Source organism: Anolis carolinensis, chromosome 2 (genome assembly GCF_035594765.1).
Source record: "Anolis carolinensis isolate JA03-04 chromosome 2, rAnoCar3.1.pri, whole genome shotgun sequence".
Classification (NCBI taxonomy): domain Eukaryota; kingdom Metazoa; phylum Chordata; class Lepidosauria; order Squamata; family Dactyloidae; genus Anolis; species Anolis carolinensis.
The window spans coordinates 99,556,567-99,569,804 of NC_085842.1; the positions used below are offsets into that span (position 1 = coordinate 99,556,567).

A 13,238-nucleotide genomic window follows, 5' to 3' on the forward strand; every position below is an offset into this window, starting at 1 on the left:
GATCCACTTTTGCCATAGGAGGTTGAATTCCTCTCATCCTCCTTCCGCATCACAGCATCATCTCTTTAGCACAAGTCCTGCTACGGTACACAAAGGAGACCGGGAAAGCACAGCAGAAAATGAAATGGGGAGTTCCCTGTCCTGTTTCGCTTATTAACTTAGAGTTAGCTTCCCACTCTTGGTCCAGGTGGGCAACAGCTTGGTACTTTTACCATTACTTTGTTCTCAAGGGCAGCATTCTGCACTTTTTCACAAGTTTTTTCTTAGGGGGAAGTGGTATGGTGCAGTGGTTTTGAGCGTTGGACAACAGTTCTGGAGCCCAGATGTCAGTTCTCTGTTCAGTCACAGAAACCCACAGATCCCCAAGATAGGATCTCCATGAATTGGAAACAACTTGAAGGCACACAACAGCAACAATAACACACCTAAACTTGTTCCAAATTTTTAAAGATTTATGTGACGGTACCTGGCTCTCATAGAAAGCCATAGAAATAAGTGGAAGATACAGCATGGCCAGGCATTCAGTATAACCTGCCCCCATTTCTACTTACTGGTAATAGTAGGGTGACATTTAAGATATTGGGAACTAGGGTGATATTTTTAATAAGCACATTGAAGTTTGTGGCTGAAGGTTTTTCTTTTCCTCAATATTATTTTATTGTATTATTGAAGGAAACCAATTCTGTTGGTTGATAATTGAAATTAACACTATCCATGGGGCACTGAACAGAATGATAGTAGATGGAAAATAGTAAATAGGTTTTTCCCCCCATCAATGGAATTTTCAGCTAGATGGTATTCCTAATTTTTGTCAACTAAACAGGTGTCCCTGTTGGATTAAAAATATTTATTACAAATACCTTTCTTTAAAAGCTGTCAAGAAAATGTTCTGTTTCTTAAGACAGATATTGGTGTGAGAAGTGAGAATGTTTCTTCTGAGTGAGCAATGCTATCATTTAAAATAAGCAATGTATACTTTTTATTTAGAATTATTGTGTTTCTAAATGTAGATTTGAATCACCTTGGCTTATATCCAGCCATTAGTCCCACATAGAGTAGACACACTGGATCAATGGATTCTACATGAGTATTGACTTACCAAGTTGCTTTGTGTCATTGAAGGGTGGGCTGCTTGTGGTTTGTGGCTTTGAGGGGGAGAGCAGGATGGCTCTGAGGACTTTCATTGATTCTTCTTAGCACCCAGCACCCCCCAACGTTTCAGTTTTGAGGGAGCCAAAACCTTGGCTGTTATAGCCATGTTAGCTCTGGAGCATACCTACTCCTAATTTAATGGGTCTTTCTAGTAGGATTAATGATTGGATTCAAATTGCTCTTAAAAGTCATATAATCAAAACTTTAAATCTATATACTCAATTATCAATCAAGATTTCATTGATTTCTACTGATGGCTTGTCCATATGGTACTTGAATTAGTGTCTATATGCAGTGATCTATAACAGGGTATAGGTTTGTATTTCTCATTTCCCAGTGTTTCCTGTACCCTAAAGTAGTGCTGGTTTAACTTTTCAAAGGATGGATACTTTTGATGATCTTGGTTTGAATGGAAACTAATGTAAGAGAGTGGGTTGTTATGGACTAATGTAAGAGAGTGGGTTGTTAACAAACCACCTTTTTTCCTACCTCAATCCTGATAGGATTGTTCTAACGGTTGCTTTTTGTTTGTTTGCAGGTGGCCATTTTTTCCATCGCAATTCTCTCTCTCCTCGGAGCTTGGTCTATGAAAACGACTTCTCTTCCATTGAGCCCGTCTTGGACATGTATGATGAGAACAAGACCTGAAGAGGATCTGCATCCTTCTTGCTTTGCTCTCTTTCCCTTTTTCCTTTTCCGTTTCTCATTCCTATTGTTGTGTACTCCTTCCATGGGTGTCCTTTGTCTGAAGAAGAGCTGCCTTTTCCAGAACATGTGCCTGGCTGCCAGGCTGCAAAGGTGAAGCTCAGCTGAGGCAATATCTGAGGATGACATCTGTGAACGGATGAAGTGTGCACAAACGTCGGCTGTGGGAGGTTGCCGAATGGCAGAATTGCCGTTAGCAGTGCCAGATTGATGGTGTCAGTATGCTAGAGGTTTACCCTACTCAGTTTTAATTTTGTACAACAATCACCTCTCTTGAGTAGGCACATGGTATTTCTCTTTTTTAATACAAAAATTGCAGTGTTTGCCAGCTTCGTTGCCTGACGGAGGAAGGGGCAGGCTGACTGCCCAAAGTGCTCCAGCTACTTTTGTTCTGTCTTTGCTCTTATACTGAACGGTTCCCATTCCAAAGGGATCTCCAAGAAACGTATTTACGTCCCAGCTTTGCTGTTTTAACAGGCTGATGGCAGAGCAAACCAACGTTACAGCCTGCAACATCCATACAAGATTCTGGGGATCTTTTGTGTTTCGTTGCTGAGCCTAACTATGAACAAAACCTGCTTAGAAAGAATGCAAAAAAACAAAACAAAAACACAGCCATTTTTCCAGCCTTCTCCAGAAGGAATCTCTAACTTTAAAATATGCTGCTGAAATTTATATACCCAATATTTGACCTTGGTGATTTCAGACATCTTAAGAAGAATCCAGGAATCAAAAAAAAATAGGTTATTGCTTGTTTTTCAAAGATGTGTTGTTTTTTCACTCTAATTTTTAAGAAGCCAGATACGTTGGTGTTATATGCTGAAGGAACTGGAAAGCTTCCTTCCTACATGTTTTTATTGAGATAACTCTAAATCATGGAGCAACAAACATTTTTTCCAAAGCTGCTCGTATTCCAGGGGACATGAACATTATGAATGCAGCCAGGAGGTAAATCAGCAGCTGCTTTGACATCCAAATGAATCCCTTTTTACTATAATGGGGCATCAGTAGCAAGACATAAACTTTCTGATGCAAAAACAGACAGTTAAAAGATGAAAGACTAATGTTTTTAAAAACTATCAACAGTGTTGCTTGAGCAAAAAAAAGTATAATATTCAGATTTGATTTGAACTGTGGAATTGTTTCTCTGAAGTATGTTTTTCTGCTGAGGATGCCACGTGAAACATTAACAACTGACAAATGTCATTTTCCCCCACTGCAAATCTGAGCTCTGTAGAGATAGAAAAGGTACCCTTGTAGTGTGAACATGAGCTTAATTCTCTTGTCAGTCTTGATTGCTGAAGAGCCTGAAAGCTAAAAGGAAAGGTAAGGAATGCTGTGTGGGTACATTTAGGGAACTTAAGCTTAAGCAGCCAGATGGAAAGCATCTTGGTCTTTTTCCTACAGAAAGTAGAGATTTACAGTAACTGGGAAATTGTTTCCTACAAAAACAAGGACTCCCTTGCCCTGGAATGTAGTGGAACTTTGATGCAAAGACTTGAAGCTAGCTCTGTGAAGCTATTTCAGGGGTGGGGGTGTTAGTAGGGATGCTTGGTTTGTGTTGCTGTGATGGCCATATTGTGTCTGATCATTCTTGACTGGATAGTGCAGGGCTTAAGGGTTTACCACTGGCAACTGTTCGTTTGTTATTTGTGCCAGGCAAGTTTTAATATTCACCACTAACCATGAGAAATTCTAAACAAAATATTTTTAAAAGCACAGTCTTGAAGTGTTGTGAATTAAATTTAGAGGTTTGGGAGAAAAGATTAGTAATACGCTTAACAGGATTACAGTGATATTATTTGAATGGACACATACACAAACCCTGCATTCATTTTTCCTTGTACAAACTGCCAATATCATATACATTCAATTGTTGATTAGAAAGTGGTGTCACATTATGTAAAGAGCACTCATGGAAAAAATATTAGTGGAACTTTGATAAGAAAAAACTAAATCAAGTTCAGTATTATTCAGTCATAACAGCACGTTATTGATAAATCTGAATTTTAGAAAATTAACAAGCGATAATTTAAAACTCTGAAGTGCAGATTGCACCAGACTTTGCAAACTCCAATAGTAGTGCAATATAACTTTGAGCACTGGGTGAGGGTGGGGTGAAATGGGTAGTCCATGGGCTAAAAGAATGTGAATTGGATAGATCCTGAGAAAACATTAATAGGAAGCAAAATATATTCCCCGTGTAAAAATGCAAACAGAACCCAATCCAGAGGAGGAAAGAGTATTTCTTAAATTCTGTTTCAAATCGATTGTTTCTAGGGCTTAATTATACCTAATTTATTTTGCATTTGAATTCAACTCTATAAACTCTAGGGGGTAGATAGGATGTTTAGTGAGTGAATTGTAATATCGACGTGTTTCAACAGATATCAGCCCATTGTTCTTACAAATCTTTACAATTTTCAGCAAAATTTCTTGCATCCAGTGTCCACCTTTTAACTTTTCAAACTGGAATTACACTATAGAGATGAGTTGGGCAATATCTAATTTTTAAGTGGTTTAAGTCTGGATTATTGTTTGCTAAAAAAAACCCTAGTTTTCTTTCTAAATCAAGCAGTTTGTAATCTGGTAGTGCCTACATTGAGGCAAACCATTACTTCTCCTACCACAGTGGTGACATTGGTGAAGTAATTCAAATGTTGGTGGACTGCAAGTCCCAGCAGTCCCTAGGTAACTCAGTCAATGGTGAGGAATACTGCAGGTTGCAGTCTAACAACCGGGGAACCATACAGTTCCAACCACTGCTGTACCACTGTATTGTCTTTCAGTACGTCAGAATCACATGCAAAAGATTCTTTCCTGGCCTTGGAATCAGAGATTCTTTCAACTGAAGCTTCTTGGGATTGAACTTGGAAATTTCTGCATTCAAACTTGTTTTTTAACTGTCGAACTGTGCTAGCCTCTCCCATTTTTTAAACAAATAAGACAAGATACTTCAACTGCATGACTGTAGCTGTAGCTGGTCTCCCCATTACTAATATTTTAATTTGGTGTTCTAAGCATTGGAAGTGATCTCTGCAGTCAATGATATAAAGGGAGCACTTAGAATAAGACATAAAAACATTTAAGGGTAGGATAGGTAAAGGTTTTCCCTTGACATTAAGTCCAGTCGTGTCTGACTCTGGAGGTTAGTGCTCATCTCCATTACTAAGCCGAAGAGCCGGTATTGTCCGTAGACACCAAACATTTAATGACTGCAGTTAATTACTGACTCATCTTAGTCTTACGAATTTAGTTTTGTTTGCAATGCTGGGTACATTGACTCATGAGGATATAATTATATGAACCTAGACCAAGCTGGTGCCCTCCAGACATTCTGGATTATGTCTCCCATCACTTCTCATCATCGGTAATGTTTCCGAGGCTGATGGGAAATGTAATCCAAAATTTCTGGATGGCTTACCTAAAACATTATTTGTTCTAACAATGAAAGCACTCAAAGTATCCTTCTGATTCATTTAAAACTTTTCAAATTTTGCTAAGCTATATATTCCAGTGTGATTCTGAAATCTAAAAGGGGGGAAATTCCTTATCCTATTGTGAGGATAGTGTTCAACACCAAGGATACCTGCTTTAAATACACACAAAACCCAGAGTGGATTCACCACTGGGCACCATTAGTATTTTAAAAACAACATCCTTAGGGAGAAGTGTTTTAATTCTTATGCCTCAATTATACCTATCTCAATGTTATTAAAATTGCTTTTCCCCTCTATATCTTGTCCATCATCCATTGTTTTACGTTTTGTTATAAGTATTCCGGGGAGAATATAATTAAGTAAATAGCAGTTGATATGTACAGTCACCCTGTGAGGAAAAATGGCTTATATTTAGAGGCAAATACTCATTTATGCCACGAGGCTATCATTTTCTCTTTTCTTCTATGATAGCTTTTTTATTATCATGATTTCTGAAAATAAGTTTGCTTAGGATGAGAACACATGCAAATTGATTCTCAAAATCGAAATGGATGGGCATATCTGCACACAGGTGACAAGGAATGGTCACAGGTATTGTCTAAATATCTCAGTGTGAGTAATATAGTATTTTAAAACAAAAAAAATGAAAGCAAACCATAGAAAATTAAACAATGTATAAACTTGCTCATTCTTTTCTGCTTGAAAAGTAGAAACATTGCTTAATTTTTAAAAGAGACTTAAATAAGCAATTGATGATTAGTTTGCATGCTAAAGAACTACAACAAACATTTGTAGCAAAAACATAGCCATAACATTTTTTTCTATACAGAGATTGTCTAAGATAGTGGTTCTCAGCCTGGGGTCCCCAGATGTTTTTGGCCTACAACTCCCAGAAATCCCAGCCAGTTTACCAGCTGTTAGGATTTCTGGGAGTTGAAGGCCAAAAACATCTGGGGACCCCAGGTTGAGAACCACTGGTCTAAGGTGTCTGGAAGGTGGGGAGGTATGAAACAGATAATGGTGCTTTTTCCAGATGGAAATGAGTTTCCTAACTGTGGCCTGAGAAATATCCTTGTCAATGTACCCTGTCTTACAGGAAGCATTGCTTGGATTAGGATTTGATATTTTTACCAAGCTATCCTTGCCCAACTACCAATACTGCTTCCCAATTCACAGCTTCAGGGGCAGCAATCATTTTATAGGTACTTGGATGTGGTCACTTTTTTGTAGGCAGTATATGCCATGATGTTCTAATTCTGTCCAAAAGATGACTAGAAGGTTCATTTGAAATGCCAAAAGTCTCCCAGCTAATGTACATAACAATTAGTTGAACTCTTACAAGTAATATCATAGCAGAAATAGTGCCTAAGAACAATGATACTTTTTAAAATAAAATTCCCCAGATTTTGCCATTTTCCAAGATTAAGCCCAGACCTGTTCTCTAATATTTGTATAATGTTAATCAAGGCCTGCCAGCATAGCCAATACTTAGATATACTAGAAGTTGCAGTCCCCACTGTCTCTGGGGGGCCTCGTGTGTCCCCAGTTCTCTTGCAGATGATATAATAAAGCAAGCAGTGGCTTAGACCATTGAGACTATGCCCTCTCCTTCTCTCACTATTATTCTAACATTGTAGCTGTAGGGAACTCTGGAAGTGAATAGACTTATGAGGACTTTATGGCAAGGCACACTTGTTCACACACTTAACGGGCTACAGAGCCTGTATTGAAGGAGGAAGCAACTACTTTTTCTCATCCCATGTACTACATGCACTGCAGAGGGGGCCAAGTACACAACCAGTTCCTTATAATTTCCCACAACCTCTCCATGAATAAGCTTTCTAATGGTATGTACCATGGAGAAGGAAGTGGTATGACTTGCACCATAAGTTATTAAGAGTACTAGTGGCCTGCTAGGTGTATGAATGAGATTTAGGTTTCTGCCTGCTTCTGCCAGCCTGTTTCTAAGGTGTCAAAGGTGGGCTTACAGGAAGAGGATCTGCTTTATGCCCGATCTTCTAGGAGGGGCCCTAAGAAAATGCAATAAATATATAACAATGAGAAAATGTGAATAGTGTGAAAAAGAATAGAAACTGTACATAGAAAATACAGCATGGGATGGTTGTTTACTTTCTACTGTGATGCAGTCATCTTTGTGACCTTCCTAAGTACATGCAAAATTGCAGAGGAATTGTTCAGTTCAGACCATTAAGTGCTATGCTTTATTCATATTGAAATAATGTATGTGTAGGAGGCCCTCCTTAAAGACCTCCTCATAGTAATTAGTCCATAAGTTGAAAGCATCCATCTTGTTTTGTGCAGAAGTTGCCCATTGTCCCAAAGGAGTGGGGAAAGAACGGAAAGAGGACAGTCAGTAACTTTGGACAAGCATTTTGTTTACAAAGGCTGTAGGAGTCTTAAGTTTTTGAGTCTTAAGCACCAAGGAGCTGCAAACATGGGCATGTCTACACAAATGCATATTTTATGCTATTTCTGCCACCAGGTTTTCTCCCAAAGAATGCTGGTGATTCTGTTACCTCACAAAATTGATAGCATTAGCATTCAATCATCTCATCCCTCCCCAAACAGTTTCCTTCTTGGTACAAAAAAGGGAACATTATTAGGCCTCTCTCTCCTGAACTAAATCATTAACTTGACTCTGTGGGAGATAGGATTTAGTATTTGAGGAGAAGACAAAAAAAAGAGTTAAAGCAGGTTTCATTCCATTTTGAATGATGCAGTATTTTTCCAGTCCATTGACCTTGCTCAAGTGTTACTCGTTTTTCCATCCACAGAGAAATCCCATCTGCGTGATGCAGTCAAGGTTGTGTCAGCTGGTAATGCCTTTTGCATTATTGCCATTTTAAAGCTGGGTGATCTTAAAGCATCCATCCATATATCCCTGGGTATTCATGTTTAATTTTAATGCTCCACAAAAAATGTGAATCTACCCCCTCCCTTTTAAAGATACTCAGATAAGAGACACTAATTTAATAGATTGCTCCACTGATGGTTGCTGCTAAAAATTCCCATTACCTTAAATTTTTCTGAGTTCACTTCAAGAAATCCTGCCTTAAACTGTCCTTGTTCTCCCCTGCCTCGCACATACTCCCCACCAAGACACACACAGCCTTGTGTTCCTTATAACAGCAACTTATGGCTGAATCTCTATCAAAAACTATAAAAGGAGATCAAAGAAATAATCTGCCTCTTTAAAATTTGCATAAACGCAGAAAGATTGTACTAGTGCAGCAAGCCTATATTTCTGTAGCTCTGTTTGGCTTTAGAGAAAATAAAGAAAGGAATGACGACATCATGGGTTACCATAATTTTCTGTTGTTTATGGTGACATCTAGTGGAGAGGAACAGGACAAATTTACTCCCCCAAATCATTTGATGTTTTAGCACCTGCTTAGAAAATAAAATCCACTTAGAAAATAATATCATATTTGTAACAGGCGTTATAACAAATCTCTGCGCTGAAAACAAGTTATATACTTTTCCCAGTCCATAAACATATCTCTGTGTTTTGGCCTATCCTACATTAAGTTTTGCTGCAATTTACCAATTATTTTACTTAATTTATACTAAATAGTGGGGCATAGTGCTTTCCATCTAGAGAAGTGGATCTCAACCTGTGCATCCCCAGATGTTTTGGCCTTCAACTCCCAGAAATCCTAATAGCTGGTGAACTGGCTGGGATTACTCGGAGTTATAGGCCAAAACACCTGGGGATCCACAGGTTGAGAACCACTGATCTAGAGCTTCGGTTAGTAAGAGAGCCTTTTGGTTTTATTGTTAGGAGCCTAAGAAGCTACCTTATACTAAATCAGGCCATTGTCCCATGTTGAAACCAATTGGTATCCCCTTTCCAAGGTTTTCAACCAGAATCCTTTTTTATACTTACCTACAGGTAGCAGAAATTGAAATTGGAGCTTTCTCCAATGAGTGTTGATTTGTCCCCGATTAATTTCAGTGGTACTTTGCAGTATTCCCAAGATTTAGTGGGAAAGTGTGTAATCCTTTTTGTGTTTTATTTATTTCAGTAATAAACACAATCAGAAGTGTATGTTCTAGTCATAGTGAAGCAACACAACTGCACAAATTGGAACTGTAGACTTGAACACTTCCAGACAAAATGACAGTGGTCAAAAAGTGATGATGATAGAAAGGTCACCAGGGTGGGCTATCTCACATTTGGGCCAGCTAGAAAACAAAGGTATTTGTGGGAAGGACACAAGAATACTTGTATCTCGCTTAGATGGGGCCACACATTAACACCTATTCACAAAAGTATCAGCATCACTTAGAAGATCACATGTTTTTTAATAATTAGTTTTAGCAAAAACACTCACCCTGCTTTTTAAAACAGTAAACATGAATTCTATTTTGGATGCTGATCAATGTGTAAAACTCATTCTGAAACAGAGATGCAGTGATGAGACAGTACTGCATTTCTTGAGGTCAGTTATGGAATACAACTTTCAATAGTCTATATTTCTTGATAATCTTAGTTTAGAGTGCAAACAGAACTTCAGTTGTAATTAAAAACTAATCTGCAGTAAACTAGCAATGTGCACGCCCAGACATTACTGTGTTCTGAAGGGCAAAAATAGAATGTATTCAAATGTATTGCTATAACTATACTAATGCATTTGCCGTAGGAAGAGCCTATGGTTCACTTTCCTATCAGTTCAGCAAAACAAATGAAGATAATCTGGTATGTTACTTACCAGACTGGAAACTGTAAATTTTGAACAGAAAATACTCAAAGCCACCTGATGGTCCAGAACACCTAATTGTTCAATGCCTCCGTTTCCTAGCTCACAGGAATTGTGTGAGACTTTGTTGATAATTATGAATAGCCAGCTTCTTGCATGGATGGTGCTATGTAAATGCTTACCTGTTTGTCCACTTGTCCAAAGGACCACAGCTTGTTTGCTTATGTCTCCATTTGCCCCAAAATTTCCTTATCGGTGTCAGGCATTCTGAAGTGCTGGACCATGTTGGATGATGCTTTGTGATCAGTTTTTGTGGAGTGACTCTGGTTACTGTCTCCCATTCCTTTTATTCTTTCAGTGTTTGCTCAGTTATGCTTGGTCAGCTCTCCTTGTCGCTTATTTATCTCTCTTTCTTTTTGGTGCATTCAGACAAGAGTACAGTGGATTATCATTTTAAGGGGATGATTTGCTAACTTACTGAATTCGTGTAGTGCCAGTGATTCCAAGATTTCTACACAGTTGTAAGGATCAATGCCCTATCTCCTTAAAATTGCCAGCTTTGTAAATAACAGAATCTTAGCAATGACTAACTACCGGTACTTGCTAAAATCACAAATTCTTATTGACTTGGGGAACAGTGCTCGAATTATGGCAGGGAGGATAATGAAATCAAAGTCCCAAACTCTGTCTCGACCCAATTTTAAATCAAATCATGAGATCACCTACAGCCTTCCAGAAATAGCAGTTTGGGGGGGGGGGGGGAGAGACACGGGAGATGGGACAGGCCTTTCTTGCCTTCCTGTAATATTTGCACTGCTCACAAGGATATAAGAAATTCAGAAATACCCAGCTATCACATTTGTTAACAGGGGGTTAATCTCCAGTAACAAAAAGCTCATGTAAAATGGTTATCACTTGCCCATCTCCGTAGCTTGGTTTAAAAGAGTTGCTATTTTTCTCAGCACAAAAGCAAATCACATTTGCAATGGCTTTGACTATCTTACTTCCAAGGTCAAAGAAGGTGTCTTCAGTTATGGGCACTGAAGAGGGAAAAAAGCTTGCTGGTTCAGACGTTGTGGTTGGCAAAAGGCTCACGATTTTTTTCATGTCAGGAGCGACTTGAGAAACTGCAATTTGCTTCTGGTGTGAGAAAATTGACCATCTGCAAATACGTTGCGCAGAGGTCGCCTGAATGTTTGATGTAAGGGATGAAAAATCCTTACATCTGGACCTATCCAAATAGCATATATGAAGGTTTGCCACCTTTCCTTTTCCTGACAGTGGCACACTAGACCAAATTGAATTTGTACAGCTCCTCTTGGCATAAAACTTCAATAAGAGGAGAAAGCTATACTTGTCGAGTTCCTTCCTGTCATGCAGCAACCTCACGAGCCTTGCCAGGAAAAGAGTGGGGATGGGGGGAAAGCGGCAATCTCTGGATATTTGTGGAAATGAACATTGTTAGATCTGAGGGGAAATGCCACCGCCAGAATTAAACATTAGTCATCCTTTCCTATCTCTTCTGCATCTGTACATTGCTCACTGTGGTGATAAAATCTCCACACTAAGCCTTATTTGTCAGGAAATTTAAAAATTCTCAGAAGTGCACAAAGCTAGTGGTATCTCAGTTATTCAGTCAACTTTGTATTGAAAGAAATGGATATCAGATAGATGCCCTTTTTGTGCCATTTAAGGGCTATGCGTGCAATCCTTTGGTTTGTAGCGATCGGTAGAACATATTTGTATGGGCATTTTGTTACAAACACAAAGTGCTGATGGGAGCACCCCTTTCAGGGGTGTGCTGAGCCATGATTTCAGCACATAGAACCACAGTCTTGAGTCCAGACTATTAGCCCAGATTAAGTGGATAGTTGTGTCCTTAAAGGTTATATGTCTGCTCAGGATCCCCAAGTACAGACTAAGTCTAACTATGCACAAAATGCAGTGAGAATAATTTTTAACAGAAAGGGTTTTTTTTTAAAAGAAAAGAAAACTATATTGGCAAGAGTTATTAAAAATGTCAAGGGTTGTGTATGTGGAATACAGTGGCAGGGCCTATGTATCTGAATTCTTCATTGCCATATTGTGAATTATACCAATGTGAACAACTAAGAGATGAAAAATGCAAACAAGCTACCAGAGGCCTGGCAAAGTGAAAAGGACTATTTGCCTTGTTTCTAATCCAGGCATGTGCAAGCGAGATGCCACCCTCTTGACAATCGAAATTTTCAAACATGTGTGATAAGCTGTAGCTTGGCAGCCACAAAAACAAATTCTCAGTCTACTTATTTTGATGTAAGTATACTACTGTATTGTAGCTGTGTGGTATATACTGATACATTAGTAGTGTATACTTCTAAGTTAGGGTTTGCTAATGTAATACATTTCAATAAAAAGCTATTTAAAAATACAACCTGTGTCTCTTTAATATTGTTTAATGAGCTCTGTGTTAGGATTATCAATTGTCAGGTAAGAAATCCATGGAGAAATTAAAATAAGTTCATCTGCATGATTGCTTAGGATCTCTCTCATTTCAAAAAAATCAGCACATACTTTTTCACAAATTGTGCTTTTACATAATCACTTGTGTTGTCTTTGTTTAGGGACCTTACATACACAGTCAAAATTGTGATCAAGTAAATATAGCTGGCATAACAAAATAAATGTTGGGAGGGGGAGAGAGAAACAGTGTGGTACAATCATCCCTAGATAAAACTGTATAGCAAGAGCAATAAAGAATGTACATGTAAACTTCAGGGCCTTTCTACACTGTCACTAAAATCTAACTTGAGGCCAACTCGAGATTGGGGTGTCTAGAAATTCTACACCCCCAATTGAACTACAATATATATCCAACACAAACAGCATGCCAAAAAAAAACTCACAGGAAATGCCAGATCAAGCCATAAAATCCGCTGAAGCTCATCTATGTATAAACAATGCACAGCAGGGCTAGTAGACAGGGCTAACACTATAACAGTTGGAGGAAGAAGGCAGATACACAGCTTGGCATGAAGGTAAACTCACATGGAAAGGAAGCCACAACGTTCCCATGAGAATGCTTGATTGACATCTCTTGCTTTGTCTTGCTACAATCAAGCAATGATAAGCTGTTTTTACCAGCATATCTCATCAGAGGAGGTAGGAGGAAACCAGGCCTGTAGCGAGGGGGGGGGGGGTTAGGCGTTCACCCCCCCCCCCAAAATTTTTTCAGGTTATT

At 38.7% G+C, this 13,238-nt stretch overlaps 1 protein-coding gene across 1 annotated transcript in view; it reads left to right on the plus strand.

Moving 5' to 3' along the window:
- rnf130 (ring finger protein 130) overlaps positions 1-12,431 on the plus strand; it is an 88,356-nt gene extending 75,925 nt beyond the window's left edge. Inside the window, exon 8 of the mRNA XM_016991752.2 lies at positions 1,691-12,431. Coding sequence (XP_016847241.2) covers positions 1,691-1,800 — 110 coding nt within the window. The 3' untranslated portion in view covers positions 1,801-12,431. The remainder of the gene's footprint in view (positions 1-1,690) is intronic.
- The last annotated feature ends 807 nt before the right edge of the window (positions 12,432-13,238 follow it).